The 22,262-nt window shown below is 37.5% G+C and overlaps 3 protein-coding genes across 15 annotated transcripts; 1 reads left to right on the forward strand and 2 right to left on the reverse strand.

Moving 5' to 3' along the window:
* Nucleotides 1-1,994: 1,994 nt before the first annotated feature.
* On the forward strand, nucleotides 1,995-9,881 carry LOC118268910 (uncharacterized). Of its 10 annotated transcripts, none has more exons than XM_035583711.2 (20): nucleotides 1,995-2,154; nucleotides 2,578-2,688; nucleotides 3,044-3,177; nucleotides 3,275-3,469; nucleotides 3,545-3,640; nucleotides 3,718-3,831; nucleotides 4,104-4,291; nucleotides 4,379-4,520; nucleotides 4,651-4,733; nucleotides 4,885-5,030; nucleotides 5,163-5,315; nucleotides 5,428-5,546; nucleotides 5,632-5,688; nucleotides 5,809-5,967; nucleotides 6,238-6,363; nucleotides 6,635-6,856; nucleotides 6,994-7,224; nucleotides 7,330-7,461; nucleotides 7,696-7,855; nucleotides 8,002-9,881. In XM_035583711.2, exons 2-20 carry the CDS (start codon nucleotides 2,598-2,600, stop codon nucleotides 8,109-8,111), a joined length of 2,658 nt encoding a protein of 885 aa, XP_035439604.1. In that variant the 5' UTR covers nucleotides 1,995-2,154; nucleotides 2,578-2,597; the 3' UTR covers nucleotides 8,112-9,881. The 10 variants fall into 10 exon arrangements, with proteins under 10 accessions (XP_035439604.1, XP_035439608.1, XP_035439609.2 ...); XM_035583715.2 differs by having other exon boundaries at nucleotides 7,699-7,855; XM_035583705.2 differs by lacking the exon at nucleotides 1,995-2,154 and adding an exon at nucleotides 2,203-2,491.
* A 1,890-nt stretch (nucleotides 9,882-11,771) lies between these two features.
* On the reverse strand, nucleotides 11,772-12,488 carry LOC118268954 (BET1 homolog). Its single transcript, XM_035583790.2, has 2 exons — nucleotides 12,319-12,488; nucleotides 11,772-12,244 (listed from the first exon to the last, which is right to left on the reverse strand). Exon 2 carries the CDS (start codon nucleotides 12,202-12,204, stop codon nucleotides 11,866-11,868), a length of 339 nt encoding a protein of 112 aa, XP_035439683.1. The 5' UTR covers nucleotides 12,205-12,244; nucleotides 12,319-12,488; the 3' UTR covers nucleotides 11,772-11,865.
* Nucleotides 12,489-13,149: 661 nt separating this feature from the next.
* Nucleotides 13,150-22,089, reverse strand: LOC118268911 (zinc finger protein 48). Of its 4 annotated transcripts, none has more exons than XM_050704748.1 (16): nucleotides 21,932-22,089; nucleotides 20,356-20,463; nucleotides 19,460-19,534; nucleotides 18,924-19,132; nucleotides 18,741-18,828; nucleotides 18,342-18,555; nucleotides 17,942-18,027; nucleotides 17,474-17,689; nucleotides 16,984-17,134; nucleotides 16,473-16,629; nucleotides 16,079-16,225; nucleotides 15,826-15,902; nucleotides 15,598-15,735; nucleotides 15,270-15,377; nucleotides 15,044-15,159; nucleotides 13,150-14,878 (listed from the first exon to the last, which is right to left on the reverse strand). In XM_050704748.1, exons 2-16 carry the CDS (start codon nucleotides 20,410-20,412, stop codon nucleotides 14,363-14,365), a joined length of 2,355 nt encoding a protein of 784 aa, XP_050560705.1. In that variant the 5' UTR covers nucleotides 20,413-20,463; nucleotides 21,932-22,089; the 3' UTR covers nucleotides 13,150-14,362. The 4 variants fall into 4 exon arrangements, with proteins under 4 accessions (XP_050560705.1, XP_035439611.1, XP_050560696.1 ...); XM_035583718.2 differs by having other exon boundaries at nucleotides 18,930-19,132; nucleotides 19,460-19,552; XM_050704739.1 differs by having other exon boundaries at nucleotides 17,942-18,024; nucleotides 19,460-19,552.
* Nucleotides 22,090-22,262: the final 173 nt, after the last annotated feature.

Consider the following 22,262-nt stretch of genomic DNA (forward strand, 5'->3'; position numbering starts at 1 on the left):
AAGTTGGTATGATCAAAATATAATTTCACAAAAATCTTTTGTTAAGTAATTATGGAGCAGGTACCTTCTTTTTTTTGAGGCGGGAAAATTATCCAATTACTTTTCTCGCCTCGGACGAGGCGAAAGGGCGTATTAGACTGAACTGAAGAGAGTATCTACTGCCGCTTTTCGAGATGGAGCATCGGTAACGCACTAAGCGGTCCGTAGCCCCGGGTCGGCATCGGCCCTGCTGGGCCCTATTTGTGGTGATCAGATGCCTCTTCAAGGTGCGGCGAAATACCCTTGCTGGCCGTCCGCAGACCCCAGAAGTCCCCGTCAGCCAGACGCGAGAGGTCACCGTCACCGACCATGTTCCTGAGGATACGGCGATGCTCAGCCCATGCAGGACACACCACCACCATATGCGCCTCCGTGACCCACGAGCGATCCTTGTAGTGATTACACCAGGACTTTTTCCACCCGCCCTAGCAGAATCAGGAATCTACCGAAGCTCCCATGTCCGGTAGCACCTGCGTCAGGCAGTCTGTGAGGACGGACGTCGTAACACCTCTCAAGCCACTCCTCAAAGAGGGGATTTACCGCTGCAATGACAGCGAGCCCATACCTACTACTCTTGCAGGTCATAAGTAAGCTAGTACGTAAGTTTTTCTTTTTACTCTTGATAGAGTGGTCATCGTCGTCAAGGAATCATCGGAAAACATCTTTTTGTTGCTGGCTGTCTAAATTACTGTTTTCACGATGTCGTCTATTAATTATTCTTTATTCTTCTTGGCTGAGTAACTGGTTGTCCAGTATTGTGTCGTAGGTTTCAAATTCCAATCACGCGGTAAGCAAAAAATCCTCATGGAATGGATATAAGTTATCTCTCCGTTCAACGCTACTTAACCACTGATATCATAAGCCGTGGATCCTGGTTGTGAGTCGATGATGATGATAATGATGATACTCATAATCAGAAGTCTTAATCTGACAACGGATCTAATCAAGAATGTAGTAGGTATCCCCTTTGTTGAATGCTGGATGGTACGTATTTGCTCCATATGCAAAAACAGCCAAATCTGTTACCTACCTGACTTAAGATTGAGTGCCAATTTCAAATTAGGTACCTACCTATATTTTGGGAAAAGTAAGGAGAAAGATGCAGAAATGGATTTATTATAAAGAAGTAAATAGAGAAGATTACTGGCTGGTCTAATTAAATAGGTGCCTAATATAGAGCACTTACTACTATCTCGTAAGATTGGGTTTACTTATCTTACGAATCTTACCTCTCCTTTAAATGTAAGGGAACGGAGCAGAGTGCTTTAACACGTACCTACCTCCTACTTAGGTAGGTATTTAGTACCTAGGTCGTAGGTATGTACCTATCTAAGTTTAAATTCAGTCGGTTCTTTACATCTTCTTTATCGAAATAAATATTCAATCCTCTTTTGTGATAAGTTTCGAGGAACTGATTGGATTTTGTTAGGTACTTACCTAATAATATTTTTATTATTCGTACATAATTTTAACCGAAATATAATCTACTCAGAAGAGTCAGAAGTACTCAAAGATTTAATTATCATTCTACTTAATCTCTATGAGATATATTCAAATTATGTTCGATGTCTAGAATCAGTTCATTTATCTAGGTAGTCATCACTTGTAAAAGCTGACATTCATCGTCAGAAAATATTAAATAATGCAATTAAATTAAGGAATGACATAATCATTTGACTGTTTATTCGACCCATCTTATGACTAAATAAGTTATTTATTGTATGATTTATAAATAAACAAGAATTTTCTACTAGATAGTGAACAAATTACAGAATTACAATACAGCATTAAGGTTTGTCGGCGAAACATGGTGGTTAAGTACCACATGTCGGCCAAACCGAGTGGCTATTACGAAACAGCAGGTATGTTATAGTATGCTCAGCAAAACACATTATGCTGATTGGCTGAACCGTTAAATCGGCGCGTTGCCATTGGCTGTTACACGTTTAGGATTAAAGGAGAACAACAATTGTCGGCGATCGCTAGGTGGCGGCTTGAGCGTGTCGGCGAAACGTTTTTTATCCTCATTAAACATTCGATTGTTGATGTGATTTGTTCCGTTTTGCGTTGCATTCTCTGAAAAGTTTCATTATTTTAGAAAAAAATATTGTTTTGGTAAGTGACATTGTCTTGATGGTGTAATTTATTTAAAATCCATGTGAATTGAATAATAAAATTTCCTAAATATTAGCATATTTATCAAGTGATTATAACAGAAGCGTCTAATTTTATCGCAACGATGGCAGTGTAGTGCAATGAGCGTTGATTTGTGTCACGGGAGTTCAAATACATTATTTTTGTGATAATAATGATTAAACATTTGTTCAGTTCTTGAAATAGATGGTGTAAGAATTGTATTTTCCTGTTAATGATTTCTTATGACTGTGAAATCTGTCAATATTTTATTATTTATGTGATATGAGTTGGCGGGAATTTGCCGGTGTAAATTAAGGTTATCTGAAATGTATTGCACTGTGCACCAGATTGGATGACAATAATCTTTAAATGTAAAGACTGCATAGTGTTTTTCTTTTGTAGCGTCGTCTGTATACTCGACAATGACTTCGGTAGAAGAAGGCGAGACGCCACCTGAAGAGGTGCCGGCGGGAAATCCAGATGAGCTAACTAAAAACCCGACAGCTCTGAAAGGTAAACAACTATTCTACTATTCATATCAACTATACTACTATTTAATTGTTTCCTAAAATCATTATTTTCTTAATAGGTAGGTTTGCTAATTTATATTGTTAAATGATAATAATTAATTTTGATGTAATTGACTCCCAAGGGAACCAATTAATTTGTTAATATAGTTAAGAAATGTAACTTAATAGGTACATTAATCACTATATTAAACAAGTTTAAAGGAATTGAAAGTCTATTAAAATAGTGTCATATCTATGAAGCAGGGTTGTTTGCTTCATGCTATTGCCACAGAACTTAATACAGAGCATTGTATCCAACTGTTTAAACAAAACATACTATTTTAATTTCTCTTTTTCAGAGGCTCATGAGCAAATGGCAACTCTAGATGTTTTGGTGTGTGGCCAGTGCCACTCAGCATTCCATTTTGTTGAGGATTTTAAAGAACACAAAGATGCCAACAATTGTACTGGAAAATCTCCAGTTAGAGATAGTGTGAGTATGCTATATTTAAAGAAATTATAATATAATTATGCACTAACTATTTCAGATTTAAAAATAATAACTTGTATGTATTCTTTCTCACATGTAGAATGAAAGTAAAGCGCAAGTGTGGGCTTTCCTTCTATGGAAGTGCTCATCTGTCCGAGATGGCTCCACTGTGAATACAGACAACAGCTGGAAGTTATACCAACAGTGGTGCCGCATGGCGGAGGCCCAAAGGACTGCCTGGATTACAGCCGGATCTAATGTACAGGCCCTGTCTAAATTTGCACATGCTAAAGTTGTAAGTTCTTTTTCAAACATTTACGTTCCTTCTATATGGATATTGTGGTTTTAATTATTTTTTATTTGAATATAGATGGAAGTTAAGACCGAAGATCAACTGGTTCCTGTTCAAACACCAGTACAGCATGAAGTTAAGAGACGAGGCAGACCGAGGAAGACACCCAAGCCGGTATGCTTATATGTCAGTCTATCTGTCTTTTATCCATGTTGCTATCTCTAACACTCATTACTAACACAATATTGCAGGAGGACTCTGAAACACAACCCTCAGGGGAAGAAAGTGACGATATTGTTAAAGCTAGCCCTGGACTGAAGAATGTCCAAAAAGTACCAATACCACAAAATCTTAACAAATCTAAGGTACTTACTTGAATTTTATGACAATACAAGTATTATAGGATACAATTAGTATTTGTTTACCAAGTTAATCTAAATTTCTAAAAATCTAATATCATGACATATTCTGTTTATGATAAAGATAAATTATAATTATTATTAACATACAATACAGAATTTCTAATGAATCATAATTATATTCACACATTGATTACTCACTGCTTTCTTGTTTTCATGGGGGTGGTGTTCTACAGTATTAACTGAACCTAAATCAATATGTTTTGATGTTTTTCTAGGAGTTGAATGAGTCTGTGCGTAATGCCCAAGAGCGAGTACCACCTGAAGAGCGGATTGCGCGTCGTACTGAGCGCCAGGGCGATCCAACTGAGGCTGGAGAATATGTTGTCGAGAAGATCTTGGCCAAGCGATTTAATCCACGTCGGAAGCAGTATGAATACCTGCTCAAATGGGAAGGATATCCACAGTAAGCATTACACTAACTACTTATTTCATATTTTGTCCAGTTACAAAATGAAATAGCAAGATTTATTATAAATGTTCAATGTTTCAGTGAGCAAAATACTTGGGAACCAGTGGAAAATATGGAGACTTGTAAACATTTATTGGAGGCTTTTGAAAAGCAGCTGGCACGACAGAAGGAGCTGAAGGCTCTTAGAGCTCAGCAACAACAACAGCAGCAGCACCCAGTACAGGTGAATATTGTTTTAAATGAATACATATTTCTAACAAAGTTGTGAAATGATAAAAATAATAGTATAGACCTTAATGCACTATACGTTTTGTTGTAGTGGACTATATTCTTATTCTAAATTTTCTTTTCAGGTGAAACAAATTAGTACACCCTTGCCTCAAGTTGTCAAGCAAGTGGTAAAGAAATCTGACAGTCCTGCTGTTACACCATCTGGGTATGTACCATATGATTTAATTTATATGTGACACATAACATTAACATTGCTCTGTGTGAATTTTCATAGTAAAGTTGTTTGAATTGTGTGAATAAAAAAAAATACATTTTCATTGGTTTGTTTTAGCAATAATACTTTTTTTATTTTACAGGCGTCTTCAGCGCACAAGTAAAGTTCGCGCTTTAGATCAGGTCAAGGCATGGTGTGGTGCTGAGGATGGTGAACCAGCTGCCAAGAAAGTGAAAAAGGAATTATCTAGTGAAGATGAGGACTACTCTGACCCTGACTCAACTAAAGGTAAAAAGATTCATACAGTTTCAGCTACCTCACTCATTGTTAAACAAGTTTTTATGCATAACACTTAGTCATTGTTTCATTAAAATAGCAAGGCCCAGTACTGATAAATATTTAACATAGTAAACATTTCAGCTGACAAGAAATTGCTGAATGGTCAATCTTCGCCGACCAAGTCCACTCTGGACCCTGAGCTGGTGAAATCACTCGGTCTTGCGGGAAAAGGCATGCCGAACATAAAGGGCGTCATTAAAGTTGACCCTAAGCATATGCCTAATCTTACCACAGGTATTTAATTGTTTGGAATGAGATTGTTGATATCAGTTTGTAACAGCGATGTATGTGCTGGCTTTGCTGCTAACATTACAGTTTGTATAACTATAGTAACTCTTTTTACCAGGTGTCTATATAATGTCGAAGAGTTCAGGAATTATGAAGATTGATTCGCCTGGGAAATTAGGACCGGGTCTAAATATAGATCAGGATGTGATTCGGAAACAGATATTAGCAGCCAAACAGGTACTACTTGTTTCTATGTATATGCATGATGTTATTTATAGGTGAGCTATACCAGAAAATATAACAAAACAATCATTACTTTCAGAAAAAGTTAGAAGAAGCCAAGAAGACATCCCCTATCCGCACACCAATGACGTCACAGGTAAAATTATAATATTTTATTTATGAAATATGCTAATATTTATTTCATTATGTACATTTGATAACTAGTTCTTTAAGAAATGCATCAACAATTTACTGAGAATATTATTTTGCCACACAGATAAAGAAAACTTATGGTTCTGGAGGACAGCAAGTGACAGAGAAGACTATAATTACTCCTTCAGGACAAAAGATTATTCAGCGCACTATTCAAAGACCAGCAGGACAAGGGGTTGAAGGAAAGTCACCTGTCACCATACTCAACAAGAAACTGGCACAGGTGAGATAATTGTATTTGTTGAAATAGTAGTAAACTAAATGTTTAGTCATTGTAGAAATTGAATTAGTTCAAAGTATGTAGTAGTGTATGTTTTTTTTTTCATATTTTTATGTATAACCATTACTCTCCTCAATGCCCTCTAATGTTGCCTTATCCAGTCAAGTAAGGAATAGAAGTGATTAACAATATCATGCTAGAAAATTAACTAGCTTCATACTAACAATAAGTTACACTAATAACGATTGAGTAACAAAGAGATTGACTGCACAGGGCGACAGTTTACTGCGGCGCGGCGGGTCAGGCCGGGGGCGCGGCCGCGGCGGTTATTCTGTAGCTACGGCCGGCGGGAACATTGTTCGGATCCGTGACAAAGTTCCTGTGTTAGACTTCGAGCAGGTTAGCATATTTTTATTATTACATTATTTCTTTTCGTTTTCCTGGTGCACAACATCAGCGTTTTGAGATGAATCCAGAAGACTTCTGTCCTGTGAGTCGTAGATCAGTTTTATTCAAGTAGTAGTTGATTTTTTTATTGTGATGCATTCGCTTTTCAGTGGAATTGCTATCATTCTAGTAGGTGCCGACATTATAGTGTGTTTGTGATTTCAATTGTTATAGTGTTGTGTTTTATATAGAACGAAAATAAAATATTGTGGTATGGTTGCAGTCGGATGCGTCATCTGACACGTCTGATGGCATCGAGGATCCGTTCCCGCGCCACCTGGGTCCGCTGCCGCCTCCGAGCCCGGAGCGCGAGCTGACGCTGTGTCCCCTGACGGGGCGGCGCCTGGCGCGCGCCGAGGGCGAGCCCACGCCGCCGCCGACACCATCGCCGCCGCCAACACCACCACCAGCCCCCGAAGCGCTGGCCGGTACTATGCTTATGAAGGTACTCTACCGATTTTTATATTTATTCCTTCATTTCCTTTTTTCAGCCATACTAGAAAAATTAAGTGAACAACTTAGCAATAGATGGATTCATTCAAATTTTATCCTATAGCTATTAAGTGAGCCCATTTGTTTCAGGTCGAAATGTCTCCTGGTGGCACAACTGGAATGCTGGTACAAGGAGATGGTGCTCAACCCTCACTTCCTGTACTTACTGATGAAGATGGTACGGAAGTAAAAGTGGAGGCCAGTGCTGTCAAACAATTATTAGAAGGGGGAGTTGGAGTTGACGACGGTGAAGAGGTTGGATTACTACACTCAGGACACACGCCTATCATGATCAGAGGAGAAGATGGAGTCCTATATCAGGTATATTTTACCGTACTGTAAAGAACTGAGTAATAAATGAAGTCAGTGTACATTTTGCAGTCTTTTCCACATAAGTTCTTATGAATAACATGTTACGTTCAATAGGTCGCAGGCGAAAATGAAGCAGGTCAAACGCTACTTGTAGCTGCTGAGGGAGTCGAAGGTGCCGTAGAGGGCGTGGAAGGCGCAGTTGAAGGCGACGGTGACGTCATGTACGTCACGAGAGAGGATGGACAGGTCAGAATATTATTAGATCAAGAATTCATAGTACATTGATGTTTAATAAATAGCATGGTAGGTTGTTGGAGTGGCAACTGGTAATAATGTGTGATTAGGTTCACGCCTCGTTACATGGGACTAGTAATAAATGGAGCTTTTAATAATGTAAATTTCTGTATTCATTTTCAAATTGTTGATCGAAGATATGGGTCACGTAGTATTTCCGTAGCTTCAAGTGAGACATTCCCATAGGAGGTGTTGGCGATCGATCCCTCTCAGCTGGCGCAGTTAATGCCCGGAGGCGAGACGGCGCCCGCGCTGCAGCAGGTCGCCGTGCAAGTCGAGGGGGAGCCCGGGGAGGATGCCACGCAGGTCATCGCGCAGCTACTGCAGGCTGACCTACCATCACCCGGTCAGTATTATCAAAAGTCAATATTTATAGAAAGCTACTTTTATTGCCTCTTACTTTTATTTTCTTGTATCTTATTAATGCACTAGTTTAAATAGATTCAATGTATCAGTATATTCAATGTAACACTTTTATAATTATTGTTACAGGTGGAACACGAAGGGTGGTACTTATGTTGCCTGATGGCAGTTTGACAATGACTGAACTTGATAAAGAACAGTATGAATCAATAACAGAAGCTAGTAAAGCACAGGAATAAAATATTTGACCAATTCGAAATGTGATGAACCACTATTTATTAGAGGAAATCAAATATGAATAAGTATTTGTTCTCTAAGCCCCAAGCTTTGAAGCGTTAGACCTCATTATGACGGAATAGTATCATGCAATGTCGAATTCTTATTTTCTTTACGTTTTTAAGGTACATACCTAATACAATTTTTAATTTATAATTATGTCTGAATATGAAGTGTGTATACACACAGATTGGTTACATCGTGAAGTATTCTGTACAAACGTGTATTACGATTGTGATTTGTGTTTCTGAGTTTCTGTTGTCAATTTGATATTTAATAAACTATTGATAAGACAGTGTTAACCAAATATCAGATGGGCACCAAGAAATAACATAGTACATCGAATTGACAAGCAGTTTATTAATTGGATAAGCATTGGTGGATGTAACACGGCCCTGATGTAGTTTTCTGTAAAATATATCAGCAAATACAAGACTGACTGCCACTAAGCTGTAAATAAAACTTATTACAGTATGTGTCCTTCAGGAGTTGGGTATTCTCAACTTTGATTAAGACTCAATTTACATTGCCACGAAATGGAATAAGAGTGAATATTGCGGCTGTAATGTACAAGCTATAGTAGCCATGAGAATTTTCGACTATGTGTAATTTTTTGGCTAATTTTTAGGTTGTATGTTTGTTACACAATTTATGTAAAGTTTATGTATAATTTCTTTATTGATTCCATTTTGCTGCAATGTTAAATGAGTCTAAGAACAAGTCAAGTTAATATTAAACAATACGTAAGTATTGTTTTAGAAGTAGTTTGTATAATAGCTTATAGGTAAGATTTTCTTTCTACCTTTTAAACAAGGGATGATGAGCTAGATATTTTTCTGTATAAAAAGAATGACGAATAAGCAGTTGACATTTTTCTTCTTAGATACATATATGGACTGTGATGGAATATAATTTTCACACCTTTGTGCATTTTATTTGTATGGATGTTCGAACTCTACATTTACGGCTAGCCAGCTATCGGTTTAAGGCCTCGCCATCATCCCTACGATTAACAAAAACATATTTTTAAAATATGTTTAGAATTCTATTCATTTCATCATGAACTCTGATTTACATTATAGTTTCTAGTATTGTATATAATCAAATTTGTAGATTCATGCCACATGATTTATCCTCAATTAAATTAAATGCTTTTATATTGAACTGTACTTCCTTTGTAGGCTTCTTAAAAGAAGCTAATTTGATTAACAAAAATAGCTCTAATGCTAAGTGGTTACCCTTTTCTAGTGTGTTTTATATAATATTGTTAAGAAACATGTTCTTTTACCCGATTGTTTTCCTTTCATTAAGGCTTGGATATTGTGAGCCTACGAACTTAGTAATTGCTAGTAATTCGCGGAGAATATGAGCTAGATATCTGCACTCAAATTATAGTTACATAGAATAATATTCATTACTCTGCATCGTAAGGACATTCATTTCGTGCTGTATCTAGTACAGGTCTATTTTTTTTATCGTCTCGATAAATATGTTCCCTTATAGTGTAACTAAAAACTTATTGAACTCTCAAGTTCTAAATTGGTACTTTACAAATTGTAAATAAATGCCCAAAGGGAAGTCACCTTGCTTGACTACCAACACGGAAAATTCTTATTGGATAAGATCTTATAATAAGCTACAGCATATGAGAAATGTGGTGACGTCTAAAGTTGTCTTTATTTTAGATTTGTAATATAATGATATAATTACAATAAAATATAGTATAATAGGTATTATGTTTGTTTTATTTTTAGCTATCAAAGAGGATACGTTATTTCCATGAATTATCCTTCCTATACCTCTAATACATATTTTTTTTTTTTTATTAAGATGTACTGATATTTCTTTCACACAAAACCTATTGAACTGGATAGGTTGAGCAGCCGAATTACATACACTACAGTAATGCTTATGCCATCTTGAGGTAAGCTACGCTGCTGTACTGTCTTCACCACTGTTATTATAATGTAGTCTGTAAGGCCTCGGCCTCGAATTTTGCGGGCAGCGGGGCGGCGGCGGCGGCGGCGCGGCAGCGGCAGGATCTTATGCGTATAATCAAATGGACCGGTTTTCGAAAACAGCGGCGCGGGAGCGGGCAACGAGCGGTGCACTCCAGTCAAGCGGTGACCGCCCGCGTTGCGCGTCTGCATTGTAGTATAGTGTTGTGTACCTACATTTTTTTTTGTGACGTATCAAAATGTCCTCGGACGTGCAAGAGCAAATGATTTCGGCAATCTTTGAGAGGACACCCATACGGAACAGCAAAGATGTGAACCATAAAAATAGAAGAAAAATTAACCAATTATGGGAAGAAATAAAAAACGAACTGAATATTGAAGACTAAAGCAAAAACTGAAATCCCTCTTGATAGTTTCGTCGTAGAATTTGTCGGGATTTTGTCTCTGTTCTTCATAATTTCGATAAAACTCGCCATTTATTTTCCTTGCCCTATAGTAGGTCTTCTTCTTTTGCCCACAGTAAATCGAGCGTTAGGAATAAATTTGAATCAAAAAGATTTCGTTCGCTAATAAAAACAAATATCTCGACAACACAACCACGAACACAACACTACACCGCTGTAGTACTGCGCGATCTGCCCGCTAGTTTCGAGAACGGGTCCGCCGCCGCCGCCGCCGCCCCGCTGCCCGCAAAATTCGAGGCCGAGGCCTAACAGGCTGATAATAAACGTTACACACCTATTTAGTACCGTGGGATAACTATCTCTAAATGTAGGTAAGCCAGTAAAACTCGGGAAGACAAATCAGCGTGTGATTCTTGAGTAAGAAAAATACTTAGGAACGTCAAGAACAATTCAATTTATACTGTGCTAAAAGGCCGAATCTCTATAGAGCTAAATAAAAAAAATAGATTGTGACATTTCCATTGCTGCCAAACAAATGTCACTGTCAATGAAATTGTATGAACGAGTGAGAGAGATGAAATATTCAAAGGTTTTTATTTACTTATATTTATATAAAAATAAATATGATTATTAAAAACTAATCTTGAATCTAGTACCAAATAAGTACTTCGTCTATAATTAAGCTTGGCAGCCTGTATAAGCGATACAATGGAACAATTTAATTGTACTTTTTATTTTGAAGATTCAAGTACAAACCGCAAAAAACTATTTGAAGAAGCTTTATCTCATGCAAAAACTGGGAAAGTCTTGTACATTTCATCGGAAGAATTAACTGAATTACCAGAATTATCTCAAGATTTGAGGTCTCTCAACAAGTATTATATGAAAATGATAATATTTATGTATGTGAAAAGTTTGAATTCATTGATAGAAATTATTTCTGCACTTCATGAGTGGGAAAGCATTCCTTCAGTTATAATCTTGGATGATTTAAGTGCATATTGTGACAAAACAAAGTTACAAAATGCATGTGGTGTTGTTGCTTTATTGTTAGACACTGCGAGGTGTTGTTCCAAGTTGAATAATTCTTGCAGATTATTCATTGCTGTACCTAGAATGATTGTAGGTGAAGATTATTGTAGCATTTTAAGTGATCTGTACAGCTGTAATGAAAGTGATACTATGTTTAATTAGTTGTAATAAATAGGTTTTTTGTTAGAACATTGTTTTGTTTTTACCCATTGACTAAAAAATAAGAAAATAAACTTCCAAGATCTTTATTTACATGGGAATAATGGTTTACATAATACACAGGAATGAATTGTTATGGATAGAAAATAAATATATTGATCACATCACCTAAATTTTAATACAATATAAAGTAAGAAGAAAACAAATATTGCAAATAGAAACAGGTAGAATATGTAGTAGTTGTGATTTCCCTTGCCCAGTCTTAGTACACGGCCCATAGTTTTCCCGAGAAACCCAACACTCCTGTCAGCATCATCGTCGAGACCACGCAATAGTTTCTCCTGATAACGTACTTCATTGCCCAACTCTATAGATATGTCTTTGAGTGAAGATATTTTGTCACTTAGTTCTTCTGCCATTCGATTGTTATCAAATTCCAGTGCATCATCTGTGGCCACTCTTGGCACTGGCTGATACTGATACCCATCTCTGGCACGTCGCATACTGTTTCGTCCCGCCGTTTTGATTAATGTTTGTTACTTTCTAGATCAATTTAGAAAATGTTAATACAGAGTAATTTGAAGTCACAAATCTAGTTTATATAATGCTATGCTTACAGTTTTAATTAGGTAGCGTCTGCTGACGCAATAGAGATGATTTGAAACAAAACAACACGACGGTCTACTGTTTTGAAATGTATTTTATACGAATAAAATATTACAAAAACTAAAGACCCTTGCTAAACATCGTTCGTGACGTGTTGACTTCTGACGAATTGACATTGACGTCCGTGACACTGACATATCGTCGTAGTGTGCCCAGTAAAAAATTAAAATGATTTAGGTACTTTTTTATTGAGTTTAACTGGCTGAAGACTAGGAAGATTATGTTGTGAAGTGAGAAGTTATGGGCTATTTTTCAGATAAATACTCGAAATGGATGAATATCCAGTATTTGTCCATTTGTCACCTGACGCCTTAGGCATATGTTTGCTAGCCTAGTTTGCTTTAGGGATAATACGGCTCTGGACCTATCCACCTAATGTATTCACCCAGTGTCAGATGTATTATTTCAATTTAGAAACAGTCAAGTATTTTGAACTGTTGTAATCGACATACTTTTAACACAGCTGTCCTCCAACATTCTTTCACATGGTCATGTCTTATGCAACTACTCAAGCCCTTAATACCATATCTTTATCAAATCCTCCTAGGTCAGCATACCAACATAATCTATACTAGTATTATAAAGCTGAAGAGTTTGTTTGTTTGTTTGAACGCGCTAATCTCCGGAACTACTGGTCCGATTTGAATAATTCTTTTTGTGTTGGATAGTGCATTTATTGAGGAAGGTTATAGGCTATAAAACATCACGCTACGATAAATAAGAACCGAGCAGAGCAGGTGAAACCGCGCGGAAGTAGCTAGTATAGGGATAAAAAGAAAAACTTATTACATCGCATATTAACGTTTTATTTCAGTATATTATGTACAATAGTATTGATCCTTATCTCATTCCAAAACAAAGAACAGAATTCTTACATACATTTTAGAAAGGCATACATAATTACCATGTATTTTGGGGAATGTATTGCACAATGTTTTTAATACTAGGAGTATAAGAAATAATAATTTTGTTTCAAGTAGGAAGTTTAATTAACAATTTCTATTCCAGATTAGAGATAATGCTTGTCTTAAATAGGAGAAAGCAAGACAGTTCATCACCATTACATGGCACAACATCTTGTTAATGTCTATATCACAATAAAATGGATAAAAACCGTAAAAAAAACCCCAAAACATACAGAATTTGTACTAAACAATGAAAACATCAAAACTGTCACAAATTTAATTATTACATACATATTATGTACATAATTTTACCCCTAGAATATAATAAATTTACATTGAACTAATCAATAAATCAGTCAATTAGTATAATACAACAATTCACTTGATACCCAACACACCTCGGTAATGTAACGAAACAGTCAAGTCAGCAGTCATTTAGTCATTAGTCTAGTCGTACAACAAAGTATGCATAGAATTAGGTTTTAATTCAAAACAAATATTCTGTGTGAATCCATTCTGTAAAATAAAACGTTTTAGAATTATAATAATCACTCACTTTTGAATCGTTTGTAATCCTTGACCAGCAAACATTTGAATTTATGTAGCCTCTAATAAATTTTCTTTATGTTTATATTTGTATGCAAATTTTACGGATCATATTACTATTAAACGAATATTCTTGTACAACTTCATTCATTTGGTGATTTCATAATTATTAGAAACATATCAAACATGCATAAGAAATAAAATTATTGAATGGCAGTCATACAAAATTGTTAATCTATCACAATGTACAGATTGCTACATAATATAAACATCAAATAATGGCTTCACATAACATTTATCTTTTATACAACATATAGGTATTGTATATAGTGAATTATTAACATTTATAATGATGTCAATGATTTCCAGAGCTACAAGTTTTTTGAGAGTCACAGACACAAAAATAAGTCACACCAGTGAGCTTCGAGTAAGACGTGCACACGGTACACTATCGCCGCATCTGTATTCAGTGGAGATTCGTCGCTCAGCCCTCGCCGGGCGGCGCAGGGTCCGCGGGCGCGGGCCGGCGGAGCACCCGCGGCCGTCAAATGTGCACCGGCACGTGCAGCAGGAGCGCGTCGCGCCGCGGGAACTCCAGCGCACACATCTCGCACTTGAACGGACCGCCCGGCGCAGTCTCGGCCTCGCTCGCCTCGCTGGCCTCCGCGTGCTGCATGGCGCGCAGGTCGTCGGCCGGGTGGCGCGGCGGGCGCCGCTGGCGCGCGCTGCGCTCGCGGGGCGGCGGCGAGGGCGCGCGGCCCGGCGGCGGCGTGGGGCGGCGGCCGGGCGCGCGGCGGCGGGGCCGGCCGGCCTCCTGCGTGTGGATCATGCGCGGCCGCGGCCCGGCCGCCGCGCGCCGCCGCCTGCGCCGAGCGGGGGACGCGGGCGACGGCGGGGAGGGGGGCACGGGGGACGTCTCCAGAGGGTCGGAGGCGTGCGAGGCGGGCGACGGCGACCGAGACGCTGGCGGTGGGGATGGCGAGTTACGTTCCCAATCGCGAGGGGTCGGTGATTGTTCTGTCTTTAATTTTCGCCGCCTCTTATATTTCCGTGGGCCCGTCTTCAAATAAAACAAATATCACTTTAGTTGTCACATTACAGACATTGAATTCTACAGGTCTTGGCAAAATATATAGTTGCATGCATGTCATGCCTGTCTCAATTAACATTAGCAACAGATTTAATATCATCCTATCAGCATAAATTACAAATAGATAGTCCTCACCTGTGGTTGCCTCTTGAGCGCGGTGTTTGCGTCGCAGTGTTGTATGAGATGTTGCACGAGCTCCGCGCTGGAGTGTAGAGTACGTCCACACACTACGCAACAATACGCGGGACCACCTGCCACAAGGAAACATAATGATCATGGCATCTTTTATATAGTCAACATTTCGACAACTAAGACCACATTAAAATGTAAAAACAATAAATAAGAGCGAAGGATGTCGTACCGTTAGCGCGTCGGTCGGGCGCGGAGTGGTGCGAGCGGACATGTTCCCGGAGCACGACGCGTTGGTTGAAGGCGCGCGGACATACTGCGCACGCGTACGGCTTCTCTCCTGCAATTATAACATACTCCTCATATACATGCGTATTATCCGTGATTTTCAGACAGTGTTTAGTACTCTGCACTATTAATAAAGCTTCATCATGCACATCTAATTAGTTAACAGTTAGACTTCATATCATATTTGGTATTAGGAATTTTCTACCAGTTGAACCTTAGGATGAAGCATACAAAATTCTTCGGAAGATAAACGGTTTCATAATGCACTGTACCTGTATGTATTCTCTCATGTTTCCGTAGAGTCCCGCCGTCTGCGAAGGCTTTCCAACAGAACCGGCACGCGTACGGTCGCTCGCCGGTGTGGATCCGGATGTGAATCTGTTGCGAACTCCGCGAACCAAACACTTTGCCTGGACAAACCATTTACAAGTTTATGTATTTATAGGTATTGTGGTTTAGATAATTACACGATTAGATCGTAGCATTAGAATAGTACTCACCACACACTCTACATGGGAATTGACGGGCAGTATTCGATGACGCAGCATTATTTCGACCTCTAGACATTCTTTTTAATCTGGAACAAAAACGAGAATAAGTGATTAGTGAAGTGTAAGTGAAGAAAGACAAAAGGCTGGTATAGAAGTGGTTGTTATTCAGCAGTGGAGTTCAATAAAATAGAAAAACAAATAACCGTTTTGGTCATATCAAAATTATTTTTAGAATGCTGTCGACTAGAAGGCTGGTATGTACCTGGGCGCGGCGGAGGGCGCGCGATGTCTCTCGGCGTGTCCCTCGGCGTGCGCCAGCAGCTGCAGCGCGTCCGTGAACCCCTCGCCGCACACGTCGCACGTGTGCTCCGCCCACGTACTGCTCGAACTGTCGCAGTGCCGCTTGTAGCTGCCATACATACTTCCAGTCAATATTTGCCAATCTTATACAAACACTAGCACAAACATATTTAATAATGAGCAATAGAAACCTGATACATGACCTGACCTAAGACCCTCCAAGCCCCCTTATAGAGAAGGTTTTAGCTGATGATTATTTACGAACTTCAAAAAAAGAAGGAGGTTCTCAATTTGCCTGCATATAGTACACATTTTACCGTTTTCAGAAAAGTGTTTGTTTAATATAGTAGTTGTACCTGTGCGCAGCGGCGACATGTCTCCGGAGCAGGTCTGCCCTCTGGAAGGCGACGCCGCAGTCCTGGCAGAAGAGCTCGGGCCCCCGCATCGTGTCGTACACGGCGCGCTCGCCCCCGCCGTGCGACAGCGGAGACAGACGGAACTCCATGTCGTCACCTACACAATACAAATATTATATTGTTAATGTACATCTTCTAAATGTGTTATGTTATTTACGGTGAGAGGTATGTTATAATCACGTTTGTTATTTACCATTAAATTAAATAAAAATTAAAACATCAATTAACACAACTTTGGCTCATCTCTTCAACTTAATTTATTTATTTTTATATTCATACTTGTTAACTGAGAGTGGCTAATATGGTCCTTTTAAATACGTTATTTCTAGTCAATATTTTTTTTACATTAATAATAAACTTAAATAGGTTTTTAAAAGGTATTTTCGATATGTTCCTTAAATTAAACTACCTAGAGATAGACAGACAGGTCAGTTTTATGGTTAGTACATACCGGAGTCGGAGTCTTCGAAGGGTTGTTCCTGTTGTTCAGTCCGCGGCGGTAGATGCGGGTGTCTCTGCTGCATGTGCGTGGCCAGTGCCTCGCGCGACCAACACAGCTCGCCGCACGACGAGCACTCCACCGGGGAGTCACCGCCGTGCACCTGTGTATATGTATGATATTATGCACTGTTTATTATACTACATTATGTTCATAATTATTGTGTTGTTGGATTTGTTCCTAAGGTTTACAGAATAATAATTTTCTTTTCAAAGAGAGCGATTGATGGGGCTATTGATTACTAAACTATAGTGAGTAAGATATTGACAAAGTGTATCATAAAGTAACTGATTAATGTTAGGTGAACCTTTCTTTAATCATAAAACTCATTCAATATGTTAAAATAAGAACAAATCTGTACATATAAAAAAACAAAACCACATTAATAATTTAACAAAAAATATCATCAGCTACAAAATTAAATGTAATGAGAAATATTTACCCGGGCATGTGACTGTAGTGCCTTTTCCCTGGCAAATCCGACCCCGCAGTGGCGACAGACGAAGGGTCGCGAAGGGTCGGTAGGTGGCGGCGGCGGCGAGGGGGGCGCGGGCTCGGACGCGGGGGACGGCGGCGAGGGGGGCGGCCGCGCAGGGGACCGCGCGCGACGCGACCACTGCTGCGTGCGCGCTGACGTCATGTTCTCCCACATACCGTTCTGTATAAGGCACAAGATTTATAGATAAAGCTAACATGTTTTCTTGTTTATTTATTGGAATATTCGCATTCGGCTGTCTAGATTTATTTGTTTGTCAAATGTGTGAATATTAATCCATGACTATAGAAGTACAGATAGAGAGAAACTGCGCCTTAATTATCACAACTAAAAGACTCAAAGCAGAATTTGTGCAATAGCTCATATGTCTTTGGTGTTGTTTAAAAAAATAGTAAAATAAAATAGTAGTAGTACCTCTTCTTCCACTGGCTCAGGATTCTTTTTCCGTCGACCTCGTTTCTTCTTTGGTTTTACGATTTGGTTATTGTCTAGAACATCTTCTGTAACAATAAACAATAACAATTATTTATTTAATAAAAATCTCACATGTACTGGTAATAAAATAGCACTATTTAGCTGTAGCATACATTTGAGTTACTATACTCGTCTAGAAGACTATCGCGTCTCTATTTTTGTTACCATACCCTTTCCTTTCCGATGACACTTTCTGTCTCGCTCACACACTTGATACCCAGGCCTTTCATCCCTAGATGAATGTTTAACAAATAAACTTAGAAAGTTATTCTTTACTGAATGTTATAGAAGTTATTTAAGAATCATGCAAGAAGTTGCTGTATAGTTTCTGTCAACTCACCATAATCTATGGAGTCGGGGTTGTCAGGCACATAGGCGTGAACTTTGAGATGATTCATGAGATCGCACTTGCGTACATATCGCACGCCGCATAAATTGCAGGCGTGCGGTCGATCATTCTGATGAGCCACCATGTGGTTCATTAAGGCAGCCTTCTTGCGGAACCGCCGCGAACAGAAGTCGCAGGGCCACGGCCGCATCGCTGTGTATTCATCCTGTAGATAAAAAAAAAACATGATACACTAATGACTATAATACACTGAAATGTTTTTTTTTTACGTTTGTCTTCAATTATCTACACATGTTTAACTAATGATTACATTGATGATGTCATATGTAAAGTTGTACAGGTTTTTATTTAACTGTCATTGAAAGTAAAGTGTACTGTTGCATATTTTACCTGGTCTGTTGGCAAGGGAACATCAAGTTCATTCTCTTCCTTTAATACTATATCAGGGTGATTTAAATGATCCATAGGAACTTCAACTCTGAAATAAAAGGAGAAAAAATGGTTACAGACTATAATATGTGAAGAAGTTTAGAAGAAAAAAGGAATATAAATACAATGAAAAGTTTAGCTTACTGGTACCTTTCTTGACCACCGGGTATCACCCAATCATCTGTGATGACTTCTTCAGTGACACATTCGACACTGGGATCATCGGCTAGCTCAGCAGTCTCCGTGTAACTCACTACATCTTGAGACAGAAACATTAAGTTTTCTGCTGCCATTTGGTCCGTACTCATCATCTCTTCAGATGTTTGCGGATATATCTGATTTTCAACTTTCAACTGGTAACATAAAAATTATACATTAATAAAAAAAAACTATTCTATACATTAACAGACAGAACAAATGTTGTAAGCTGAATAAAGCTTGTAAAAAACCAATTATCATAATCTATTAAATAAAAATAAGTCAGGATTTCCTTCCTGATGCTATAACTCCAGAACGCACAAACCGAATTTCACGGTTTTGCATTCGTTGAAAAGATCTTAGGCTCTGTGAAAATTACGGCAAAGAAAAATTCAAGAGAAATGCAGGAAAACAGGGAAATCATTAGTGGCGACACGGAGTTCGCCGGGTTTACTAGTATATACTAAAGAGCAGTCTCTCACCGTGCCAAAATGTGTGTGTTGCATGTTTTCTAGACCTGTAATCACTTCTTCCGTTCCAACAACACCCGGCCCTGGCTGGAAAGCAAACATTTTCTTCAGTGTTGAAGAAAATAAAAAATCATAAGAAGAAAATAAAAGATAGGGAGAATAAATTGAACATTGCATGCATAAAAAACAAATCATTGGCATGCAAACAAAAAAACAACAATAAATAGTAATGCAATCTGATTTGGCATTTTTCAAAAATTCTTATATTAATATGACATGTATATTTATTCTGCAAAAAGAAACTACAATCACTAATCTTAAGTAAAACTTTTGCTTAATTAGAAGGTCTACAAAACCTACTAATTAGAAACATTATTGAAAGCAATCAATGTTTTGGTTGTAATCTATACTTGTCAATATCTATCTAACAAAGCTAACATATGAAATAATGTTTATACTTAATTACTTATATGTATATTTTACATAATTTTTATCCATATTCATATCATTGACAAGATTAATGCTTTTGGAATTTGTGTATTGTAATTGGATGTTAAAGAAATAAAAAACACATGCAAAGCATTAGTAGAAAATAAGTAATAAAAAGTGAGATTCAAAGGTCATGTTATGTTGATGAGGTAGCATGGTAATTCACTGTCTAGTAGAAGATAGATGTACACCTACTCCTTAGGTATAACCTTTTAATATGTACATAAAAAAAAAATTGAGTCCATAAGTTTGATAGGAAGATTATTTCTTCCTAATTTGTAGTAAGAAACTTGGGAAATCTAAAGCTTTTATATTTAGTACTACTATATTTCACCATTTGAATGAAGAAAATCAAGCAATATAGGTGAGATACTGTACATAACATTCTAAATTTATATAAAACCTTTTTCTTTCTTTACCTTTACTTCAACTTCTTCCTCCCACTGGAGGTTGAAGTCTTCAGCTTCCGCGTCCATATTGAAGTGCTAATTTCACTCCATTGGCAGCGTTCTGGGTCCAGGAAACACCTGCAAATAAATATGTGTTAGGTACTGCTTCTATAAGATAAAGAAAAGAGCTAATATGTAACACAATTGAGCTAGCCTGCCTACTAAGCCTAAACTACTATCATTGATTGCTTGCTCCTTGCAAACATCTTAATAATACTCTTTGCTTCTTTGCCTAAGGTTAGACTATTAGATAATACTATGTGTGTAAAGCTTGAATAAATAAATAAATATATTAAGAGCCAGCGGAGGCACCGAATATAGGAACTATAGAACAAACAATGAGCTGGAAATATGGTGAGAACAGATGTCTCATTGGAAGCACGCTCAGCTGCTGACAAATCACATAACATATTGGTTTATAGTCCTTGTGGACTGATTGTAGATAAATATTGCTATAATTTTAACATAGCAAACAATACTGACAGAATCATTCATCTATTTACAATAAATCAGGTATCTACTTGACTACCCATTTTTCTTAGCCAGTGGGACATAATCCCTAAGTGGATGGCACTTCAAAACTAGCCAAATATGACTTGATGACTTTCTTGAGTATTTTAGCTTACTCAGGACATGTGATACAGGCTGTTTCCAGAACTACTGAATTAGACCGAATTGTGTCTATAAATTCATTCACATAAAATAAGTACCTAAGTTTTTTTTACTGTGAATTACATTTACGTATTTTAATTATATTAATTATGAACATTTACATGAAAAGACTTTCAATGGAGTGATGGTAATTATTAATTAACTTTACAATGTCATAGATTTTATTAACTTGAAAAATAAATAAAATGTTTTATGATCTTGGAGTTTATCTGACCGCAAGAATGGTTAATTATTAATGGCAATAATTAGTATTTCATTAAAATAAAAAATATATTTAAGTTAATGAATATTATTATGATTAATCTATTAAATAACAAATACTTAGTTACAATTGCACACAGCGGACACGAAAAAACTCGTTATCTCGGTTATATGGTTGAAAATATTGCTTATGAGAAAATAGCTGATTACATTCTTGTCATCATTTTAGATACATCGTAAAACATCCTTGAATCAAAACATCAACATAACCTTATCATTTCGCTACATTTCATAAAACTACGAATAAATGTATTACACAAAACCAACAAACGTTGGCAATAAAATATTCATTACTGTAAAAGTAAGTTCTAATAATAAAGCCTGAAAGCCGAAACAAAAATGGTGTCAACTTGGGAGTAAAGATGTAAAAAACGGTTAGGTTATCCTGTCAAAGTAGAAGGTTAGTTGTAGTAATCATTAAACCTTTAATTATTTATGAAATAGCAAAAATTAACATTTCCATGGTAAGAAATAACACGTTCAACACGATAATCATAGCTATTTTACATATCTATACGTTTACGTGACGCAATCATAGAACTTATCGATAGTTCATCATCGATGAAAACAATAATATAACCAAAGTCATTACATTTTTTTGAAATTATCTCACCTGGATATTGTCTAATATTCACAGATTAATCGTTTTAAGCTAAAAATTGCACACGTAAAGCCAATATTTTCTATTGTTTGGTTATCAGACAAATGGCTATCTTCCATTTCCATTCCAACCCTACCATAGACAAAAAGAAACGCTCACTTCGAGTCACTCAAAGTTTCCAATGAAATCCCAAAATTAAAGTCTTGTATTTAAAATAATTTGTAATATATTTTATACCAAGAATTGGTCATATAATTAGTCCTTAAATTGATTAAATAGGTAGTGATAATAATAGTTAGTGAATTTAGGTTATAAGGCATAGTCTACAACGATACCTTTATGG

Source organism: Spodoptera frugiperda, chromosome 2 (genome assembly GCF_023101765.2).
Source record: "Spodoptera frugiperda isolate SF20-4 chromosome 2, AGI-APGP_CSIRO_Sfru_2.0, whole genome shotgun sequence".
Lineage (NCBI taxonomy): Eukaryota > Metazoa > Arthropoda > Insecta > Lepidoptera > Noctuidae > Spodoptera > Spodoptera frugiperda.

Excerpts from the sequence above, each read along its gene's own strand:
- LOC118268910 (XM_035583711.2), top strand. The coding sequence starts at position 2,598 with ATGACTTCGGTAGAAGAAGGCGAGACGCCACCTGAAGAGGTGCCGGCG. Across the intron at positions 6,857-6,993 it reads CCGGTACTATGCTTATGAAG|GTCGAAATGTCTCCTGGTGG; the intron begins GTACTCTACCGA and ends CATTTGTTTCAG. Across the intron at positions 7,225-7,329 it reads AAGATGGAGTCCTATATCAG|GTCGCAGGCGAAAATGAAGC; the intron begins GTATATTTTACC and ends TACGTTCAATAG.
- LOC118268954 (XM_035583790.2), bottom strand. The coding sequence starts at position 12,204 with ATGCGACGTGCCAGAGATGGGTATCAGTATCAGCCAGTGCCAAGAGTG.
- LOC118268911 (XM_050704736.1), bottom strand. The coding sequence starts at position 20,412 with ATGGACGCGGAAGCTGAAGACTTCAACCTCCAGTGGGAGGAAGAAGTT. Across the intron at positions 17,135-17,473 it reads CACTACAGTCACATGCCCGG|GTGCACGGCGGTGACTCCCC; the intron begins GTAAATATTTCT and ends ACATATACACAG. Across the intron at positions 15,378-15,597 it reads ACATGAGAGAATACATACAG|GAGAGAAGCCGTACGCGTGC; the intron begins GTACAGTGCATT and ends TTATAATTGCAG.